Source organism: Dendrobates tinctorius, unplaced genomic scaffold (assembly GCF_039654945.1).
Source record: "Dendrobates tinctorius isolate UK_male_01 unplaced genomic scaffold, ASM3965494v1 ptg000160l, whole genome shotgun sequence".
NCBI classification, from domain to species: domain Eukaryota; kingdom Metazoa; phylum Chordata; class Amphibia; order Anura; family Dendrobatidae; genus Dendrobates; species Dendrobates tinctorius.
Genome location: NW_027361827.1, coordinates 18,179,796 through 18,202,259, shown reverse-complemented (window position 1 = coordinate 18,202,259; position 22,464 = coordinate 18,179,796). Strand labels below are relative to the sequence as shown.

General features: G+C 43.5%; 1 protein-coding gene across 2 annotated transcripts in view; it reads left to right on the top strand.

Moving 5' to 3' along the window:
* The window catches only part of SNX30 (sorting nexin family member 30), a 77,981-nt gene that overhangs the window by 32,058 nt on the left and 23,459 nt on the right, over positions 1-22,464 (top strand). For both annotated transcript variants that reach the window (XR_012220812.1, XM_073549690.1), the window contains exons 2-6: positions 3,024-3,212; positions 3,908-4,018; positions 5,684-5,842; positions 8,974-9,169; positions 11,628-11,827. Coding sequence is in view for 1 of the 2 variants with exons in the window: in XM_073549690.1 (XP_073405791.1) it covers positions 3,024-3,212; positions 3,908-4,018; positions 5,684-5,842; positions 8,974-9,169; positions 11,628-11,827 (855 nt within the window). In the remaining variant the exon portion in view is untranslated. The remainder of the gene's footprint in view (positions 1-3,023; positions 3,213-3,907; positions 4,019-5,683; positions 5,843-8,973; positions 9,170-11,627; positions 11,828-22,464) is intronic.

Here is a 22,464-nt window from a genome sequence, read left to right as displayed (position 1 = left end):
CAAATTACTTAGCCACAACCAGGCTTGATTACTGACACACCTGTTCTCTATCAAGAAATCACTTAAATAGGGACTACCTGACAAGTGAAGTAGACCAAAAGATCCTCCAAAGCTAGACATCATGCTGTGGTCCAAAGAAATTCTGGTACAAATGAGAAAATAATTGAGACCTATCAGTTTGGAAAAGCTTCTAAAACTCGCCACAGGGAAAGCCATTATCCGAAAATGGTGAAAACCTGTAACAGCGGTGAACCTTTTCGGGAGTTGCCAGCCAACCAAAATTACCCCAAGAGCGCAATGACTACTCATCCAAGAAGTCACAAAAGACCCCACAAACACATCCAAAAAACTGCAGGCCTCAGTTAAGATCAGTGTTCACGACTCCACTATGAGAAAGTGACTGGGCAAAAATAGTTTGCATGGCAGAGTTCCATGACAAAAACCACTGCTGAGCTATAAGAACATAAAGGCTTGTTGTCTCCGTTTTGCCAGAAGACATCTTGATGATCCCCAAGACTTTTGGGGGATTACTCCATGGACTGATGAGACAAAAGTTGAACTTTTTTGAAAGGTGTTGTGTCCCATTATTTCTGGCATAGAAGTAACACAGCATTGCAATAAAGGAACCTCATACCAACAGTAAAATATGGTGGTGGTAGTGTGATGGTCTGGGGCTGTTTTGCTGCTTCAGGACCTGGATGTCATGCTGTGATTTTCTTCGGTAAAGAAAGAGTGCCTCACACTGTAACTGGGCCCCTAACTATCCCTGTCCGAGGGTACTCTTGAAGGTAGAGAGGCCTAAGTCTCTGACCTTGCTATGATCCCGTTAAACCCTGATCTGTCCCACCCCATGAGTCATGGGAAGACTAAGGTAAGGTAAACCAGACTCCGACAAAACAGGGATAACAGAAAACCTATAGGGCTGCCGTAGAATAAGGGCGAGTGCTATTTGAGAAAACATCGCATAGCACTCTGCCCAGTGTTAATCTATGGGGCAACTCACATCACTGATTATTATCTCGGGTGTATTCACTGTGCGTGTAAAATCGCGGCATGCGTCCGAAACTCTCCTATGGGTGCGAGAAAAAAAATCGCACAGCACTCGGACCATGCGAGCGCTGTTTGATTTTTATATACCGGTGTCCTTTTTGGAAAGCTGGCAATTCATGTGGCACGTACAGTAAAATCACACTGACAGGTTAGAAAAAAAAATAATCTCTTCAAAGATGAAAGCAGCACACCATAATGCTGTCAATTCATGTGCAGTTTAATTGACATCTGGCGATGTTTCGGTTCAAAGATGTGGACCTTTTTCAAGCAGTACAAAAGTGCATGCTATTTAAAGCAGTCAAATTATCCAGATATTTTACAATAATTATTTGATAAACCGCGTATAACACATTACGGTATTTCACATATTACAAAACATGATGATAAAGTGCGTAAATAGTGTAATGTGCAAATTCATCTAAAAATATATTCAAGCAGAAGACTTTATCCACTTTATAATTAATGATCAACGGCAGCTGTGTTCGCATAATGATAAATGACTCACCCCATTCATATTGTAAAATTAGCGCCGAACCTTGGCGTTCTAATTATCCCAATGCGCATTAACGGAAGTATATTGATAACATATTCTTGTATGATATGGTGCCATAAAAGGAATTTAAGAAAAGGTTTGAATTTTTAAAACCTATGTATTTATTTGTAAATAATTAAAATATGTAGTATAAAAAGACAAGGGGGGGGAACCTCCAAATAAAGGGGGAGGATGTACCCAGCACTAGTTTATCAACATATTAACATATACTCATAAAATTTTGCTGAGAATATCTGGAGTGATCATAAATCAATATTTTAGAATTACTAAATAGTATGGATAAATCAATAAATAGGTAAATAAAGTGCACAGTGATAGTATATAGCAGCAAGTTCAAAAAGAAGTCCAAAAGTTTCTCAATACCCTCAAGGAGAAAGGCAGATACACAATTAACCAGTAATGCAAAGAAATCTTGTCCTGGGAGATGACTATTGCACTAAGCAGTAGATGTATCCATTTACTGATAATGGGGGGGAAGGAAAGGACATGATAGTTTGAAAATGATTACCTGCTAAAGATGGAAGTATCACGAGTCGGTGCACGAATGGATGATGTGCTGGGGCAGCTCCACCATGCCTGAGGAGCGCCGTTTTGCAGATACTTTTTCACAATGGGACATATCTAGAAGGGGGTTGATCAGCCAGTTGACTTAGAGGGATCGTCAAGTTGGAATTTCTCCCCTCTTCTCACTAGTGGCCATCAGCACTCTGGGAACAGGTGATTCCCCAATTCATGACAACCTTATACAGTCAGTGGATGGCAGTGCAAGTGTCAGGCTTTGTGGCAATGGATATTAAAAAAAAAAAAAATGGGGGAAGTGTAGTAGGAAGGGCAGACAAAGCCTGCATCCTCCTTATACTGCATTACTGAAAGATTGGCGTGAAAGAGTGTTCTTAAGAACTCTTGTTTCATGGTAATCTTTCAGTGTAAACAGGCTGCCGATCATGTGTTGAATGAACGAAAGTCTCGTTCTTTGGGTGAAATAATCTGATTTGGAGTTCAAAAGATCCTCGTTCTCGCCGGTGCATCATCCTGTGTAAACGGGCCTAGCACTGTCGTAAACTATGGCAGCCTATGTGTACATCACTTAGTTTGGTCTGCCTATATAAATGGCTTATTGAAAAATCTGCCAAAGGGTAAAGCTTTATGAATTGGGGATTATGCAGTGCAATCGGCCAGTCCGTGAAAACGGACCCTTAGAGACACTGCAGACTGTTCGCTGCCTGAGGCAAGAACTTGGCTCCTAGCATATGTGGCCCTGCATATAACTAATTTCTTAGCTCTTTGTGCATTATTTTTACACCTCACTCTGTGTCCACGGTAATTGCGATGACGTCTACTAGATTTGTGCCATTTGTTATCAGCACACACTTAAACATTATGTCCTCATTTATTTTTCATTCCTTAATTTCTGCTGTAGGACCTTAGTTTGCCAAATGGTACCCCTGCGGACACATCAAGCCCAGCTTCTTCATCATCACTTCTTAACAGGCTGCAGCTAGATGATGACATGGACGGCGAGACAAGGGACCTATTTGTTACAGTTGATGACCCAAAGAAACATGTGTGCACTATGGAAACCTATATAACTTACCGGGTTATGACCAAGGTAAATCTCTAAGTATGCTATTATTCTGTATCTCTCTTCTGTGTATTCCTCAGGAAGAGTATTACGGTACATTTTTCATGGATCCTGGACAACTCCTTTAATGAGATTGTAAAGGTCAACTATCTTCTAAGAGTGAATAATTTGCGTTGCACTGACCATGCAAGATGACAAAGACCTATCCAAAAGCAGTTTACTGTTTCTGCTAAAATGATTTGGGATTAAGTCGCTCGATGACCGCGCTTTCACTATTTCTGCTGTAGAATTAGGAATGTGACTTGGCGTGAGCCAGCCACTACATTTATGCATAAAAAGGGACACATGAAGGAAATCTTAAAAAATGGTATTGCTAGCATACATTTATGGCATATCACAGCTCACACCATAACTTTACAATAGATGCAGGTCCCCCAGATAGGGTCTGCACATATCTGGAAAACAGGATAAGGCCTCATGACAGCAATGGTCAGAATTCCCATACAAATGACTGGGTATTCCGACTATCTCTACACTGACTGAGTTGCATACCACCGCTCCAAAATGAATGAAAAGTCGTTTGTGACATTAGATAAGAGTAGAACTTCCTGATTAGAAATGCAACTATGATAATGGATCATTCACTAAACAACCATTGCTCAAACAGAAGCCACACAGCATTCCCTACATTTATTTATTTTTTACTCCTTTTCCTTTCACAGACTACAAGATCAGAATTTGACCTGCCTGAGTATTCCATACGTCGACGGTACCAGGATTTTGATTGGATACGGAATAAACTTGAAGAAACCCAGCCTACTCACTTCATTCCCGTAGGTAGTATTGTACTGATGCCTTAAAGAGAGATGGAATTATTTAAGTCTTTGATGTACCAGACTTTTATATTGATGTCCTATTCTCCAGGATAGGTTATCAAGTCCGATCAGTGGGGGTGCAACTCTTGACACCACCTCCGATCAGTTGTTACTGGTGCCAGTGGTGGCCAGATGTAATCAGTCACAGAGCTGCGCTGCTCACTTTCCTCAACTGTATAGTTTCCACAGCGGAGAATAGGGCAGATGTGCAGGTTTCCAGCCTTGACCAGTATACAGATGACTGTTATGCTGTGCAGCTATGCAACTGATTACATCCGACCACTGCCAGACAAGCTGATCTTTGAGTGTCTAGTCCCGCACCAATCTAATATTGATGACCTATCCTAAGGATATGCCATTTATATAAATGTTCTGGCAGCATCTTTAGCCCCTTCACCACTTTGCGATTTTCAGTTATTGCATTTTTGATATTTTGCTCCCTTTTCTTCCCAGAGCCATAACTTTTTATTTTTCCGTCAATTTGGCCGTGCAAGTGCTTGTTTTTTTTTTTTGCAGGACAGCACATATCAAGAAGGAATTAAAAATAATTTTTTTTTTTTTTTAAACTTTAAACTGCTATTCCACCCGATTCTGTTAGGGGCACATGACAGCTGATCAGATCAGCTGTCCTGTGCCCGAAAGGATGCAGGCTTAGCGATGGAGCCTCCATTAAAGAGAGGGAGGAGACCTATGACGTACGTATGTCATAGGTCGTAAAAGGGTTACAGGGAACCTGTCACTAGAAGAAAAAAAAAACACTATTAACCTGCAAATATGGGGTTAATCTGCAGGATAATAGTGTTATTAACCTTCCCGGCACTTGCACTTTGCAGAACACTGCAGGGAGAAACTTATCTTTTTTTTTATTTATTTTATTTTTTTATACTCCACAGCGTTCCGGTTTCAGTCATGAGGGCGGCACCAACGTGGGTTCAGTCACCATTCTGAGTATAGAGAGCGGAGGCTGTAACGCTCCCCTGGCCCTGACTGACACTTGCTCTGCTTTGGGGCCGGCTGTCAGTCAGGGCCGGGGGGCACAGTTACAACCTCTGCTCTGTATTCTCAGAGTAGTGACTGAACCAGCTCTGGCCCCACCCCCATGACTGTAACCGGAATGCCGCGGGGGGAATAAAGTTAATTTTCTCCCCGCAACATTTAACTGAGTGCAGGCGCCGGGCAGGTTAATAACGCTGTTAACATTCAGATTAACCCTATATCTGCAGGTCCATAGCATTTTTGGTAACAGGTTCCCTTTAAAGGAGTACTCTGAGAAACTTAATAAAAATAAATATTTCAAACTTTTCTAAATACCTTTATTTAGCAAAAAGGTAATCTTTAGTTAGTGCATTATCAGGATATTAACATGTCAGCTCTCAGCAGTTTCCCAGCCTTCCCAGCTATGAGGTTGTAGGATAGGAATGTAAAGATGTCTGCTCATGACAAACTTCGGGTGAGGGCAACGCCTTGCCAGGTATCATAAACGCACATCCCTCTGTTCACCGAACCTGACTGGACAAGCATGGGGGGTTTGTCAGGTTCCCTTTATGGCTGAATGGTATGGTGTTTCATAAACCCTAAAGCTGTTTATTGTAAACTGAAGATGTGGTTTGTGCTTCATTTCAGCCTCTTCCAGAGAAATTTGTTGTTAAAGGTGTTGTAGATCGGTTTTCAGAAGAATTTGTGGAAACCAGAAGAAGGGCATTGGACAAGTTTCTCAAGAGGATTGCCGACCATCCAGTACTCTCCTTCAATGAGCACTTCAATGTATTTCTTACTTCTAAGGTTAGCCTAATGACATATTGCTAGTTGTAAAAATCATTCAATGATGTATTCACATGTTTCAGTTGAAATCCTCATTTTATTGATCCAATTTGCCTTATGCGATGACTAACCTAGTTACATTTTTTTTTGTGCGTGGCATTAAGAGGACAAGCGTAAACCAATGCCATTATTCCACAATGGAACAGAGCAGGTTACTCCAACCTCCACTCCCGCGATCCACCTGTGGCTGTTAACTAGTTAAATGCTGTTGTCAATCTGTCACAGAAGCATTTAACTTGCGCTTACAGGAAGCGCGTCACTGGCTCCGCCCTTTGACCCCGTCTCATGATCACAGATCACCGATGGGTCGGCATGACAACCAGAGGTCTGCAGTAGACCTCTGTGGTTGTTATTGCCAGATTGCTATGAGCGCTGGCCTGTGGTCAGTGCTCATAGCAAGTGAGCATTTCTGCTACACACAGGTAATCTGATCACCGTCTGTGTGTAGCAGAGGCGATAAAAGTACTGCAGCTTCTAGTCTCCCATGGAGTCTATTGTAGCTTTCAGTTTCAAATTTGCAATCTCCTGATCTATAAATATAAATGAACATCCCGGACATACACACATACGTACATACACACCCACATTGAGCTTTATATAATAGATTAACCCTATCGCTAAACAGTGTAACGAGAAAAAAAAAAAATCAAAACGCCAGAATTACATTCTTTTGGTTGCCGCTACATTGCAATAATGGGCGATCAAAACATATCTACACAAAATTTGTATCAATAAAAATATCAGCTCGGCGTGAAAAAAATAAGCCCTCACTTGGCCCCCAAGTCATGAAAAATGGAGACATTACAGGTCTCGGAAAATGGCACTTTTTTTTTTTACCACTTTAAATAAAGAACCTATACATGTTTGGTGTCTATGAACTCGTAATGGCCTGAAGTATCATAATTGCAGGTCAGTTTTAGCATTTAGTGAACATGGTAAAAAGATAAAGAAAACTGTAGAATTGCACTTTTTTTGCAGTTTCACCGCACTTGGAACTTTTTTTTTTCTCCGTTTTCCAGTACACGATATGTTACAATCAATGTTCAAAAGTACAACTAGTTCCACAAAAAACAAGCTCACATGGCCACATTGATCTAAAAATGAAAAAGTTATGGCTCTGGGAGGAAGGGGAGCAAAAAATGAAAATGGCCCTGGTGTTAAGGGGTGCATTTAAACAAGCCTCAAATTTCTAGATACCGTATATACTTGAGTATAAGCCGACCCGAGTATATGCTGAGGCACCTAATTTTGCCACGAAAAACTGGAAAAAGTTATTGACTCCAATTTAAGCCGGGTATTCGCTGTCCCGTCATCCCTATCATGGTATGCATGGCTCCTCCTCTCCGTCCTTGCATCCATGGCTCCTCCTCTCCGTCCTTGCATCCATGGCTCCTCCTCTCCGTCCTTGCATCCATGGCTCCTCATCTCCGTCCTTGCATGCATGGCTCCTCATCTCCGTCCTTGTATGCATGGCACCCATGAGAAAAGGAAAAGCAAAAAAAAAAAAAAATCCTACTTCTCTGCACGTCCTTGCAACATCTTGTTCCGGTGTCAGCGGCTCTTCCGGCCGAGCGATCACATGTCCCCGCTCATTAAGGGAATGAATATTCACCTCTCTCTATGCCTATGGGAGTGGAGAGAGGTGAGTATTCACAACTCATTAAGTAGCGCACACCTGTGATAGCCCGGCAGCTGCTAGAATCCGGCTGCTGCTGACAACATGCGCACTATACCTATAAGAGAAATGAATATTCACCGCCAGCACAATGAATATTCATTTCTCTTTAGCAGCAGGCACAGGCTTTAGCTGTAGCAGCCGGCTCCTGCCTCCTGTGACCAGCTGCTCCGCCGCTTACCCTTCCCCTGCTGTCTTCTGGGACAATGACTCATGTATAAGCTATGGGGTCATTTTCAGCACAAAAAATGTGCTGAAAAACTCTGCTAATACACGAGTATATACGGTACTTATGAAAGTTCTAAAGGTACCGACTGATCCAAATTAATCTGCCTTCAATTGATCCATTATGAAAGATTGCATATGCTTGATTTAGGGAGATCCATAAAGGTGGAAGTCATCCTTTGATAAAGCCACTAATCAATGTACTTGAGCATGCATTGTTAATGCTACAGCCAATCTGTCATAAAACAGAGGATGAAATTGAGTCTTGGAACAGTAATCAGAGTTCTGGGCTAACTGGGAAAGCACATTTTTAAGGGGGTTTTGACAACATATTAGTTAAAATGGCAATGTGCTTGTAAAAAGGAGCAACTTTGAACTTTATTTTTTTAAAATGATCTCCATTCTCAAGAAAGTAAGGATTTTTAATTTTATTGTTTACAGGTGCAGTCTGTCTAGTGGTGGCCAGTCTACTAGGTGAAAACCACAATGTTTACAAGCTCTTTTTTACAGAGCTTGTAAGTGCTCCTGTTACAACTGTCTTTCTCTGGCCAGCCCAAGTGTCCCTGATCTCATATAGCAGTAACTTCTCAGAGTGCATGGTTCCAGCCAGAATAGCAATCAGAGCTATCAATAAGGCATACATCACCCCTGGCAAGCAAGAAGTCTGTTTTAACACAACTTTTTTTAAACCGTTTGCTCAACTTGCCGTTAAAAAAAAATTATTGAAAATGGCAAAATAAAACTATACCCCCTCTCTTCTTTTGCATGGTGCGCCAGGCTCCAGTGCTGAAACTCCATTGGCCTCTGTTTTTCTACATGCCCTCAGTATGTGACCACCGCAGTCAATTAGCAGCGATCATTGGCCATACTGCAGACATTGCAGCTTCCATCGCTGCACAGTGATTCCAGAAGTATAGCATATGGTAACTACAGCTGCTAATTGGCTGCAACATATACTTGCTGACCACTTTAATCAAGTCCGGAAGGACCGCTGGATTTTTGCATTGGATCACTTGGGAAGGGAAATAGTTTTTTATTTAGCTATTTTAGAATATTTACAGCTGGTTTTAAAATGTATTGGGCTATGGATACCCCCTATAAGTGTTGTATGAATTACTTAACTGAGACTGATGTACCATTTTATTGCTTGAAGGGAAGTCCTTTAATAAATGCTTTTATTTTTGGGTCCTAGGACCTGAACAGCCACAAAAAGCAGGGTGTCACTTTGCTTTCCAAGATGGGGGAGTCTGTGCGATATGTGACAAGCGGTTACAAGCTAAGAAATCGACCACTGGAATTTTCAGCAGTGACCGAGTACTTGGACACACTTGCACTGAAACTTGGAACCATTGACAGGATAGCACAGCGCATTATCAAGGAGGAAGTAGGTATGTTTTTTTTTCCTGATGTATTATTTTTCAGTAACCTAAATTTAATTTTGGTTATTTTATTTTTTTTTTTATTACATCTAAAGCTTACGGTGTAGTGCAGCTTTTTAGTATGTTTTTCAGTTCTTCACATCTTTGCTTGCTACCAATGAATAGAGAGTTCAGTGACAACAAAAAATTGTAATCACATTATTTAGACAAAACCAATAGTGGGACCTACAATAAGCAATGTTTGAGTGACTGCAAAAATATACAACAATTAGGGTATGTGCACACGATCAGGAATGGCTCAGTGTTTGTTCAGGATTTGACAAAGGTGAAATTTGCACTAAGTCTGCATCTGAGGTCACCTGCGTTTTTTATGCATTTTTTTCATTGCATGCGTTTTGTTTGTTTTTTTTGTCACTTGAAATAAAGCTAATTTAAAGTTGGCTTCTGGGAAGGAAAAAAAAGTGGTTTCCTGTTTGGAGATATACTGGGGTCTGTGCACAGAGTCAGTAAACGCTGCGGATTAGACGGTGCATACATCCAAAGCGTCTAGCTGTTACAGCATAGTGGATGGGATTTCAAGAAATCCCATGCCCACTACGCATGCACCGATGCCTGTGGCTCACCTGCAGAGACGGACATGCAGCGCGTCTTTCCAGACCGCAGCATGTCAATTTGTGTAGCGGAGACGTTCAGTCTCTGCTGCATAAATTGCCCATAGACTTTCATTAGATGTGTAAAACCGCATTATCTTTCTAGTCACATGCCTATTAAGTGCGAGAATGCAACTTACTACACGTGTGCTAACTTAAATAATGTTGAATCTTGTGACTGAGCCAGAAGTACACAACACAGGAAGTGGAGGAAAGCACATAGAGAGGTCCTTTCTTTTTTTAATAATAATTAAAAAGAAAAATAGCGTGGAGTCCCCCTATATTTGTTAACCAGCCAGAGTAAAGCAGACTACTGGGACTGGTATTTCAGGCTGGTAAGGATCCAATATCCATGAACGTTACCTTACCAGCCTGATAATACCAGGCTGCAGCAGTTGGATGGTTAGCAAAAATAATGGGATCCCCTCCAAAAAAAAAAAAAAAAAGTGTGGGGTCCCCTCTGTTTTTGTTAACCAGCCAAGGAAAAAGCAGACAGCTGCAGCCTGGTATTCTCAGGCTGGCCAGACCCATGGATTTTGGTCCTCACCAGCCTAAAAATAGCAGCCCGTAGCTGCCCCACATTTGGCACATCCAAAGATGCACCAATTGTGGCACTTTACCCGGCTCTTCCCACTTGCCCTGTAGGGGTGGCAGGTGGGGTTCATATTTGTGGGGTTGATGTCACCTTTGTATTGTCAGGTGACATCAAGCCCACGGCTTACTAATGGACAAGTGTCAATAAGACACCTATCCATTACTAATCCTATAGTTACATGGTAAATAAAGACAGCCAGAATAAAGTCTTTTAATTGAAATAATGACACCGACCCCTTTAATAGATCTTAATTAAACCATACTTACTGCATCGCCTATTCCACCAACACCCTTGTCTCCTGGAATAGAGTTAAAATAAAAAAGCAACAATATTCTTACCTGTCCGCCGAGAAGATATACATGCTGTCCCATGAGGAGTCCACTTCTGCTACATCTGGATGCCTTTGGCTGAACGGTGACATTATGCAGAACAGCTGAGCTTGAAGCTGATGACCGGAGACAATTCGTACCCCGGCGGTCACGTGTACTGCAGCTTATTGTGAGAACTTGAAGCTGATGCTAGTGACTGGCGATAACCCCGTTCCTGGTGGTCACATGCCCGGCAGTTCTCACAGTCAGCTGATTGCGACAACTTCAATGTACGTGGACTTCCGGCTGAAACAAGATTCACCATTATTTAAATTAGTACACATGCATAGTAAGCAGCGTTCCTGCACTTAATACGCTTGTGACTAGGAAGATAATGTGGTTTTACCGCACCTAATGAAAGTCCATGGGTAATTTACGCAGCAGAGGCTGAGCGTCTCTGCTACATAAATTGACATGCTGCGGTCTGGAAAGACGCGCCGCTTGTGCGTCACCGCAGGGAAGCCGGAGGCGGCCGTGCACGGATAGTGGACATGGGATTTCTTGAAATCCCTTCCACTATGCTGTAACATCTGGACGCTGCGGATGTACGCACCATCCAATCGGCAGCGTTTACTGACCGTGGGAACATACACTTAGAGCTTTAGTCCCTTTCAATTTGTGATATTCTTGGCTTGAATGACCGGATTTATATTTGCTGTAAAATGTAAACACTGCTCAGGTTGACAAGGCTGGTTACCAATTAATGCTGTTTATTAATGTCCACTATAATTAGTATTGTTACTGTTCTAACACCAGCACTGCTTTGTCTTCTGTTACCTTAATATTTTATTAAAAACTCTTGGAGTACAATATTGATCATGGGAGCCTCTGATTGACTTACTAATCTATATTAGAGTACTTGGTGGAGCTTCGAGAGTATGGCCCGGTCCATTCTACATGGAGTGCTCTAGAAGGAGAGCTGCAGGAACCCCTGGAGGGAGTATCTGCCTGCATTGGAAACTGCAGTACTACCCTGGAGGAGCTAACAGAAGACATGACAGAGGATTTCCTGCCAGTACTACGAGAGTATATCCTCTACTCTGAGTCTATGAAGGTGAGACTCACTGACTGTAAACTGTGCTGTAATGTATGTGTCTCAACTGAAGTTTGATCTGATCAGTGCTTTAAGTGGCATGAATACTTACTAATATGATATCTGTAAGCGTTTCACAAGATGAGACTATGCTGGAATCTGTATACAAGGGACTAAATTTACTGTTTGTGTTAAAGGGTTCATGCCAAGAACCGCAACTATCTCTAGGCTCCTATTGAGAATAAAAGGATCAGACATGCGCTTGGTTGACTTCTGCTCCATTCAGACTGGACTTTTTCAGAGCCCCAGGTAATTAGGATCGGTGGGGATCCCAGCGGTCAGACTTCCAGAGATCAGGCAGACATTCCCTACCCTATGGATAGGGAATAACTTCTCATCTTGGTACAAACCTTTATGTATAGTTTACACATTTGACAACATTGTAAATTTTCATTATTCAGTTATTATAGCCTATTTAATATAAAAAAGAATTGCGTTTACCATCATTAAATGGGCAGAAGTGCATTTCACACAGACATGTCTGATTTGCAACTAACTCCTTAATAACCTGTAGTATCAAAACATGACGCTTCCTAGATAAACATCGCTTCCAAAAATTCATATATCAAAAGAGGAAAACCGGGAAGCTATGTGCCATAAAAATTCAAAACTTTTATTGATATGAATTAAAATACAAATAAAATATAATCAGAAATTGGGACAACAAAGCAAAAAATAGCCACAGTAAAGGACACCATGCCAAAATATGTCTACTACACAATGGATCCTGGACCGATGTGGCCAATGAGCATTGAATAAGTATAAGAAGCAAAATCATAGCTTCCACAAAAAGCTTAATGTGTCTCTAGGCCAAATATGAAAAAAGAAATTATGTTTATTATATTTAAGGGATCAAAGCAGCCACATTCCAAAGGTTAAGAAGGCGAGCAAAGCTTATATATAAATTGGTGTTGTACCAAAATAAATACTGATTGTTAGAAAGTTATAAATTAAAGACCAAATGGGAGAGGATTGAGTGTCAGCAGTAAATCGGCACTGTACCTTTAAGTGGCTGTGGCACCCTGACGCGTGTTTCGCGTGTAGCTTTATCCAGGGGAAGCCAGACATGCATCTTCTTTTGATATATCCTTAATGACTTGGTCTGTGAAGGCTTTATTAAAATGCAACTATCACCAGGTTTTTGCTATGATATTAGGAAACACCATGATATAGGGGCTGAGACTCTGATTCTAGCAGTGTTCCCTCTAACCCCTTCACCCTTGAGCCTGCTTTCACCTTCATAATCAGGCCAAATTTTACCGTTCTGACCAGTGTTACTTTGCGATAATAACTGTGGCACGCGTCAACGTATACCAGTGATTTTTAGATATTTTTTTCGTACTTCATTTAGTGGCAAGTTTAGGTTGATTATTTTTTGCGTTTCTTTGTGAAACACTTTGGCGAACACTTTGAACATTTTGCAATTTTCAAACTTTTTTTTTCATGCCCTTACACCAGATGGTTATATCACACAAAATAGTTAATAAATAACATTTCCCACGGGTCTATTTTACATAAGAATCTTTTTTTTTTTTTTGAAACATTAATTTTTTTCGGTAGGAAGTTGGAAGGGCTAAAAGTTGATCATCAATTTCTCAATTTACGAGCAAAAACAGACACCATTTTACAAACTGGACCCCTCAAAAGTTTATTAACCCTTCAGATGCTTTGCAGGAATTAAGGCAATGTGGAAGGGAACAAAATGAACATTTTTGCTTTTGCCCACAAAATGTTGATTTAGTCCCAAATTTTTCTTTTTCACAAGGATCAATGGAGAAAATGGATGGTAAAATTTGTTGTCCAATTTCTCCTGAGTAAGTGAACACCCCATATGTGGGGGGGAAAAATACTGTTTTGATGAATGGCAGGGCTCAGAAAGGAAGGAGCGCTAACCATTTGACTTCTGGAACAACAAATTGACTGGATTAAATAGCAGATGCCATGTTTCATTTACAGAGCCCCTAATGTACCTAAATACTGGAAACCCTCCACAAGTGACCCCATTTTGGACACTACATCTTTTGAGGAATTCATCTAGGGGTCTAGTGAGAATTTTTAAACCTTCAGGCGATTCACAGAATTGTATAACATTGGGCTAAGTAAATTGAAAATGACTTTTTTTTGCCACTAAAATGTTGCTTTGGCCTCAAGTTATTAGTTTTCAAAAGGGTTAATAGAAGAAAATGTACTGTACAATTTGTTACGCCATTTCTCCCGAGTATGCCAATACCCTATATGTGGTCAAAAACTTATGATTGCAGAATAATAGTTGCAGAGAAAAAAAATGTGTCTGCAATTCATGTCACACGGATGCTATGTGAGAAAACTCACATTGTACTTTCATAACACTCGTCCTACTTTTCTGGATCAATGTCCGAGCAATTGTTTTAAATGTAGATAAGTGTGAGCTCAGAAGAGAAGTGCCAGACTTTGCTGGACTGGTTGGAGGGTGCCATGTCACACTGGCAGAGCCTCTGAGATGCCAGAAAATCAGAACCCAACCTTCAGTGACCCCATTTTACATGCCACACTCCCCAATTAAGTAATCTAGGGGTGCTGTGAGCACCACAGTTGTCACAGAATTTTATACCATTGGACGGTGAAGAAAGAATAAAGTACATTTTTACCACTATAATGTTGTTTTAGCCCCAGGTTTTGAAATTTTTATAAGGGTTAATAGGAAAAAACTAACCATATAGTTTGTTGTGCAATTTATCCTGATTGCCAAAACCCTACATGTAATAAGGAAATACTTTTCAGACACAGTGCAAAACTCTGAAAAGAATAAGCTCCATATTGTAGTGCAGATTTTGTTATGGTTTGCGGGTGCCATGTCACGTTGGCAGAGCCCCTGAGGTGCCAGAATATGAGAAAACCCCCCCATAATTAACCCCATTTTACTAAACTACACCCCTCAATAAATTCATCTAGGGGTGCAGTGATCATATTGGCATCCCACGTGTCACAGAATTTTATACCATTGGGCAGTGAAGAAAAAATCATTACATTTTTACCACCAAAATTTTGTTTTAGCCCCAAGTTTTCCATTTTCACTTAATTTCTGCTGAATGTGGAAATTCCCCATATGTGGCAATACAGTGCTGCTTAGCCATACGGAGAGACTCTGGAGGAAAGGAACTCTATTTGTGTATGGAGTATGCTATGATAATTTGTCAGTCAGAGCCCCCAATGACAGAAGAGCAGAGTCCCCCCTTTGGGAATTTATCTACAGATGTAGTGATGATTTCTCTAGTCACCTTCCACGAGAGCCACCTTGGAGGTTGTCTCCCCGCCCTAATAGGGGACAGGAACACAAAGAGGTTAAATAACCCTCCCCTTCCTGCTACCTCAGTGTTTTTCCTGTCCCCTATCGGGGCATGAAGAGGTCACAAGGGGCTGCCGTGGCCAGCGAGCGGAGCCCCTAGGTACTCACAGAAGCTGGGCAGCCGAGGTCGGGGGGGTTCGCCTCTCCTCCTCTATTTGCTGCTCCTGTCTCCACTGCCTGTGTGACTCGGGACGTGGCCGCCCCTCCCGCGCCCTCCGGGGTAAAGCGGGGCGGTATGGTGCTTGCCGGGGTCCTGCACAAGCTCACCGGCTTCCTCCTTCCCCCATAACTGCATTGGGCCACGCGCGCGCGTCAGAGGGGGCGGGCAGTCGACCGGAGGTAGCGGTGACGCACTTCCGGTTTACGGCCTCCGGCGTCCTGTATAGGGGAAACGCGCGCCGGCTCCAGGGGGAACCCGGGAAACGAATACAATAGCAGCGGGGGTCGAGCAACATCCTCCCCAGGGACGGGGAGGAGCACCCAGCGAATGAAGACGCACCACCCTTAAAAAGGGTGCAGCAGTTCCAGGTAAGCGCAGAGTGTCTGTGTGTGCAGGTATGGACGGTGAGAAGCCCTCAACTGCAGAATCTGCGGAGCCCTGTGTTCCCCCTCCTACAGTGAGTAGCAGGGCCGTTCCTTGGCTTGTCAAACAAATTGGTGGCACAGGTATGAGTAAAGCCTTCTCTTCTTCTTGCATGAAGACAAGGCTTCTGCCCCTAAAAACCCCCGCAAGTGTGGTATATGTACTATTTCTCCTCTGAGGATATGTAGGAGTTGGTCTCCATGGTACGAAATACCATGGGATTGGAGGAGGAGGAGGTCAGGCTCTCAGTCCAGGATGAGATGTTTGGAGGGTTGAAACCCAGAGGCAGAAAGGGTTTCCCGGTTCATGAGGTTATACAGGATTTAATAGCTCAGGAGTGGTCCTCCCCCGAGAAAGCACTTGCGGTGCCCTCTGAGCTAAGAAATCGGTTTCCCTAGAAGGTGATAGTTCCATTTGGGAGATCCCTAAGCTAGACGTCCAAGTCACTAAGAAGACATCCTTGCCCTTCGAGGATGGATCGCAAAATAGAAAGCCATCTTAAAAAATCCTGGGAAGCTTCTACGAACCTGCTCAGAGCAAATATTGCATCCACCTGCGTAGCCAGATCTTTGTTTCTCTGGCTACGTACGTTGGAAGACCACCTGTCGGGGGGTACCCCAAGAGAGGAAATCTTAGAATCCCTGTCAGTCCTCCAGAAGGCAACAGGCTATTTAGCTGACACTTCAGGAGAAACGGTACGGGTGGCAGCAAGGTCCTTAGTCCTTTCAAACTCGGCCAGGAGAGCCTTATGGCTGAAGTGATGGGGAGACGACATCACCTCCAAGACGAAACTATGTGCCATCCCCTTCCAGGGACGCCACGTGTTCGGGCCGGTCCTGGGTGATATCCTTGAGAAGGCTTCCGACAAGAATAAGTCACTACCGGAACAGAAACCCACCAAAAGGCGTTTTTTTCGTCCCTCAAGGGAGCAAACCTCTCAAAGGACATTCAGAGGAAAGGGCAAAACGGGTTGCTGGAGCTACCCGAAAGGGGGTAAAGGTAGAAACATCCTTGTGCCCTAACAGCAACAGCCCCCGGAGAAGCAGTGACACCCGGGTAGGGGGTCGACTCACCCAGTTTTCCGCCCAATGGCAGGCCACGACCTCGAACCAGTGGGTCCTGCACACTATACAATTTGGGCTGAAACTGGAGTTCGAGCACCCCCCCCCCTTCCCCGCATGCCCTAAGGATTACCCCAACGCAATCCCCAAGTCTGCAAAAAATTCTGTGGCTTCAGATAGAGGAACTGTTACGGGAAGAAGTGGTCTCGTATGTACCTCCACAAGAGGAGGGCAGGGGACATTATTCTCGCCTGTTCCTGATAAAGAAACCCTCAGGAAAATACAGGCTCATCAAAAATCTAAAACTCCTAAACCACTTCATAAAGTACCGAAGGTTCAAAATGGAGTCAGTGATATCAGCAATTCCTCTTATTGGACGAGGATGGCAGATGGCGACAATAGATCTAAAGGACGCGTATTATCACGTTCCCATTCATCCAGACCACCGGAAGTTTCTGAGGTTTGCGGTTACCCACAACCGAGGGATCAGCCACCTTCAGTTCAGTGCCCTGCCGTTTGAGGTATCCCCAGCACCAGGGGGGTTCACGAAGATCATGAAGGAAGCAGTCATCTCCATTCGGCTTCAGGGGATATGCATTGTACCGTATCTAGACGATCTGCTGATTGTCGCCCCTTCAGTAAACCGGCTGAACCAGGACGTATCAAGAACCCTACAGATACTCGAAACCCTAGGGTGGATATCAAATCTCCAGAAGTCGGCCCTCTGTCCTTCCCCGAGGAAAAAATTCTTGGGGATTCTCTTGGATTCAGAAAAGAGGACGTCCTTTCTTCCCGAAGATCGTCAAAAAGACCTTCGGCAGAAGATAATCCGATTCAGAGACCAAAGGGCACCAACGCTGAGGGACGCCATGTCCATCCTGGGTTCCCTGACAGCGTGCATTCAGGCGGTATCCTGGGCACAAGCTCATACGCGAGTCCTCCAGTCGTATGTCCTGATAAACATGAAAAAATATCCGAACAACCTGTCAAAAAGGGTTCTACTTCCGGGACACGTAAAATCGACCCTTTGGTGATGGCTGAACTATCGGAACCTGAACCGAGGAGTAAGCTGGGATCAGCTTCCCCTAAAAATATTATGTACCGACGCCAGTCTGAGAGGCTGGGGAGCCGTGGTCGAGGATTCGTACTTCCAGGGACAGTGGGCCCAGAACATAAGATCTGGATCTTCAAACCTAAGGGAATTGACGGCGGTGGAAGAGTCACTGAAGGCCACATCAACCCTTGTCAGGAACCATCATGTTCGGGTATACTCTGACAATGTGACCACGGTGGCATACCTCAGACACCAGGGGGGCACAAGGTACGCCAGTCTAAAGAAGGTGGCAGCAAGGATCTTCCTCTGGGCGGAGAAGCACCTGTTATCCATTTCTGCGATACACCTAAAGGGGTCAGAAAATATCCAGGCAGACTTCCTGTGCAGGAAGGACGTCCATCCAGGAGAATGGTGTCTAAACCAAGAGGTCTTCCAGGCTCTAGCCTCGAGATGGGGAGACCCGGAGGTCGACCTATTTGCGAATGCGCAAAATACAAAAGCAGCGACCTATTTCTCCCTCAATCCCACGTACAGAGCCCAGGGGACGGATGCTTTTGCCCATCCATGGGTCTTCAGACTGGCCTACGCCTTTCCACCAATCCCGATGCTGGCAAAAACATTACAAAAGATCAGAGCGGACGGGGTCACGACAATCCTGGTGGCTCCCATGTGGCCAGGACGAAGCTGGTACAGCACCCTGTTGGACTTGGCCCAGGAAGGTCCCTGGCTGCTACCCCAGAAGACCGACCTCCTTTTTCAGGGTCCATTACTACACCCGAACCCAACCAAGCTATGTCTAGCAGCTTGGTTACTGAGGCCAACATTCTGAGAGCCAAAGGGTTGTCGGATGAGGTAATCTGGACCCTTCAAAAAAGCAGAAAGCCGGTAACAAATGCAATTTACGGCAAAATATGGAAAAAATTTTCCTCCTGGTGCCTTCCGGGGGCCCCTGACCCCACTCATCCAAATATTGCCCAAATACTAGATTTCCTGCAGAAAGGGTTGCATCTAGGGCTTACTCCAAGCACGTTGAAAGTTCAGGTGTCTGCCCTTAGTTCCTTTTTTGACCAAGACCTAGCCAAACACCGTTGGGTCAAGCGGTTCATGACAGCGGCAGGCAGAATTCGCCCTTCACTCCCTAATCGGGTTCCTCCCTGGGATCTTAATTTAGCACTCAATAGCCTAACACAGGCCCCGTTTGAGCCCCTGTCAGAGATCCCATTAAAAATGCTTACACTCAAAACAGTGTTTCTTGTGGCGATCACATCAGCTAGACGGGTGGGGGAGCTACAGGCCCTTTCGGTACAGGAATCTTACCTCCTACTCAATTCAGACAGTATAGTACTATGCCTAGACCCCTCCTTTATGCCCAAGGTGGTGTCAGACTTTCACAGAAGCCAGGATATCGTTTTTCCCTCATTTTGCCCAAATCCTTCTAACCCGAAGGAAGGGAAGGTTTCATACCCTGGATGTCCGCAGGGTGGTTCTCCGTTACCTCGAAGCAACCAAGGATTGGAGAGTCGATCAGAACCTGTTCCTGCAGTATTCAGGAAGAAATAAGGGGAAGAACACGATAGCGGGCTGGATCAAGCAGTCAATCTCTCTGGCATATTTCTTTAAGGCATCTCTCTCCTCCCGAGTCGTTAAAAGCCCACTCCACTTGATCAGTCGGTACGTCCTGGCAGCAAGAGGAAATACGTCTTCAGAGCAGATCTGCAGAGCAGCCACCTGGTCCTCTGTGCACACCTTTACTAGACACAATAGACTGGATTTCAATATGGATCTGACATTCGGCAGACGCATCTTGCAAGCTGTAGTCCCTCCCTAGTAAATGAACGTTGGCATGACTCCAAGGTGGCTGTCGTGGAAGGTGACTAGAGAAAATAGAATTAGACTTACCGGTAATTCTGTTTCTAGGAACCTTCCACGACAGCACTAATTTCCCTCCCGATATGATGTATTTACCTGATGATTCCTGCTCTACTGGCGGTAATTATTCATGCTAGTATGTTCAGAAAAAACACTGAGGTAGCAGGAAGGGGAAGGTTATTTAACCTCTTTGTGTTCCTGTCCCCTATTAGGGCGGGGAGACAACCTCCAAGGTGGCTGTCGTGGAAGGTTCCTAGAAACCGAATTACCGGTAAGTCTAATTCTATTTTTGACTCCATAGGTGTCAACGGAGGTGCTGATTGCACTAGAGAGCCACCTCCCTCTTCCATGTTATGTAAATAAAAGCGTGTGTGTGTGTGTGTATATATGTATGTGTGTGTGTGTGTATATGTGTGTATATGTATGTGTGTATATATATATATATATATATATATATATATATATATATATATACATACACTCACTCACTGGCCACTTTATTAGGTACACCTGTCCAACTGTGTGTTAAGACTTAATTTCTAATCAGCCAATCACATGGCGGCAACTCAGTGCATTTAGGCATGTAGACATGGTCAAGACAATCTCCTGCAGTTCAAACCGAGCATCAGTATGGGGAAGAAAGGTGATTTGAGTGCCTTTGAACGTGGCATGATTGTTGGTGCCAGAAGGGCTGGTCTGAGTATTTCAGAAACTGCTGATCTACTGGGATTTTCACGCACAACCATCTCTAGGGTTTACAGAGAATGGTCCGAAAAAGAAAAAAAAATCCAGTGAGCGGCAGTTCTGTGGCCGGAAATGCCTTGTTGATGCCAGAGGTCAGAGGAGAATGGGCATACTGGTTCGAGCTGATAGAAAGGCAACAGTGACTCAAATTGCCACCCGTTACAACCAAGGTAGGCAGAAGAGCATCTCTGAACGCACAGTGCGTCGAACTTTGAGGCAGATGGGCTACAGCAGCAGAAGACCACACTGGGTACCACTCCTCTCAGCTAAGAACAGGCATCTGATGGCTACTTTCAGCAGGATAATGCGCCATGTCATAAAGCTCGAATCATCTCAGATTGGTTTCTTGAACATGACAATGAGTTCACTGTACTCAAATGGCCTCCTCAGTCACCAGATCTCAATCCAATAGAGCATCTTTGGGATGTGGTGGAACGGGAGATTCGCATCAGGGATGTGCAGCCGACAAATCTGTGCCAACTGTGTGATGCCATCATGTCAATATGGTCCAAAATCTCAGAGGAATGCTTCCAGCACCTTGTTGAATCTCTGCCACGAAGAATTGAGGCAGTTCTGAAGGCAAAAGGGGGTCCAACCCGTTACTAGCATGGTGTACCTAATAAAGTGGCCAGTGAGTGTATGTATGTGTATATATATATATATATATATATATATATATATATATATATATATATATATATATATATATGTATATAATATATAATTAGGTTAAGAAAATAAATTGCCATCAATGCAGAAATATTGATCATTTAATAGACACAGAATGGTCTGATTTTGGCAAGGCAAAAGTTTTGTTGCCTGGTCATATAATGCACCCAATCCTAGTTTGCATCTTCACCTGTGCTCAGTAAATGATCGGTTGATTAGTAGGTGTGTATAAAAAGAAACCCAGCACCCCAGACCTTCACTTGAGCTGCAGCTTGAGCTCTGACAACATGCCAAAAATCCACCCTGCGACCAAAGCCTGGATTATCAAGAGGCTGAAGACCAGATCCACTGCAGAGGTGGCTGGCACCTTTAATGTGTCTCAGCGTCAAATACAAAGAATTAAAAAAAATATTCGAAGAGACTGGAGATGTGTTTGACAAGCCCAGGTCTGGCAGACCCCACAAGACAACTGCTCAGGATGAACGTTTGTTGGTTAGAAAATCCAAAGCAAGCCCCTTTTCCACAGCAGCAGAGCTCCAGCAGGCCTGGTCACCTCAAGTCCCTGTGTCAACTAGAACAGATTGTAGAATTCTGTCTCGAAATGGCCTCCATGTTCGAATCAGTGCCCAGAAGCCAGCACTAAACAAAAGGCAAATAAAAAACTGTGTGGCATGTGCAAAGTCCCACAGCCTGCTAAACAGATGGACGCTGGAAAAGTGGCAGAAGGTGGATTTCTCTGATGAATCTTCAGTAGAATTACACCACAGCTGCCGCAAATACTGCAAGAGTCCTACTGGAGCGCGTATATGGATCCCAAAATACACACAGAAAACAGTTAGATTTGGTGGAGGAAAGATTATGGTTTGGGGTTACATTCAGTATGGGGTTGTGCGAAACATTTGCAAGGTGGAAGGGCAATATCAATAGCCTAAAATATCAAGAAGTATTAGCTACCTCTTATATTCCAAATCATAAAAGGGGTCAAATTCTGCAGCAGGATGATGCTCCATCTCATACATCCATCTCTACAGCAAAGTTCCTCCAGGCAAAAAAGATCAAAGTGCTCAAGGACTGGCCAGCCCAGTCACGAGACATGAACATCATTGAGCATGTTTGGGGTAGGATGAAAGAGGAAGCTTAGAAGACAAAACCAAAGACTCTAGAATTCTGGGAGGCATGTAAGACTGCATTCTTTGCTATTCCTGATGACTTCATTAATAAATTGTATGAATCATTGTTGAACTGCATGGATGCAGTCTTTCAAGCTCATGAAAGTCACACAAAATATTAAAT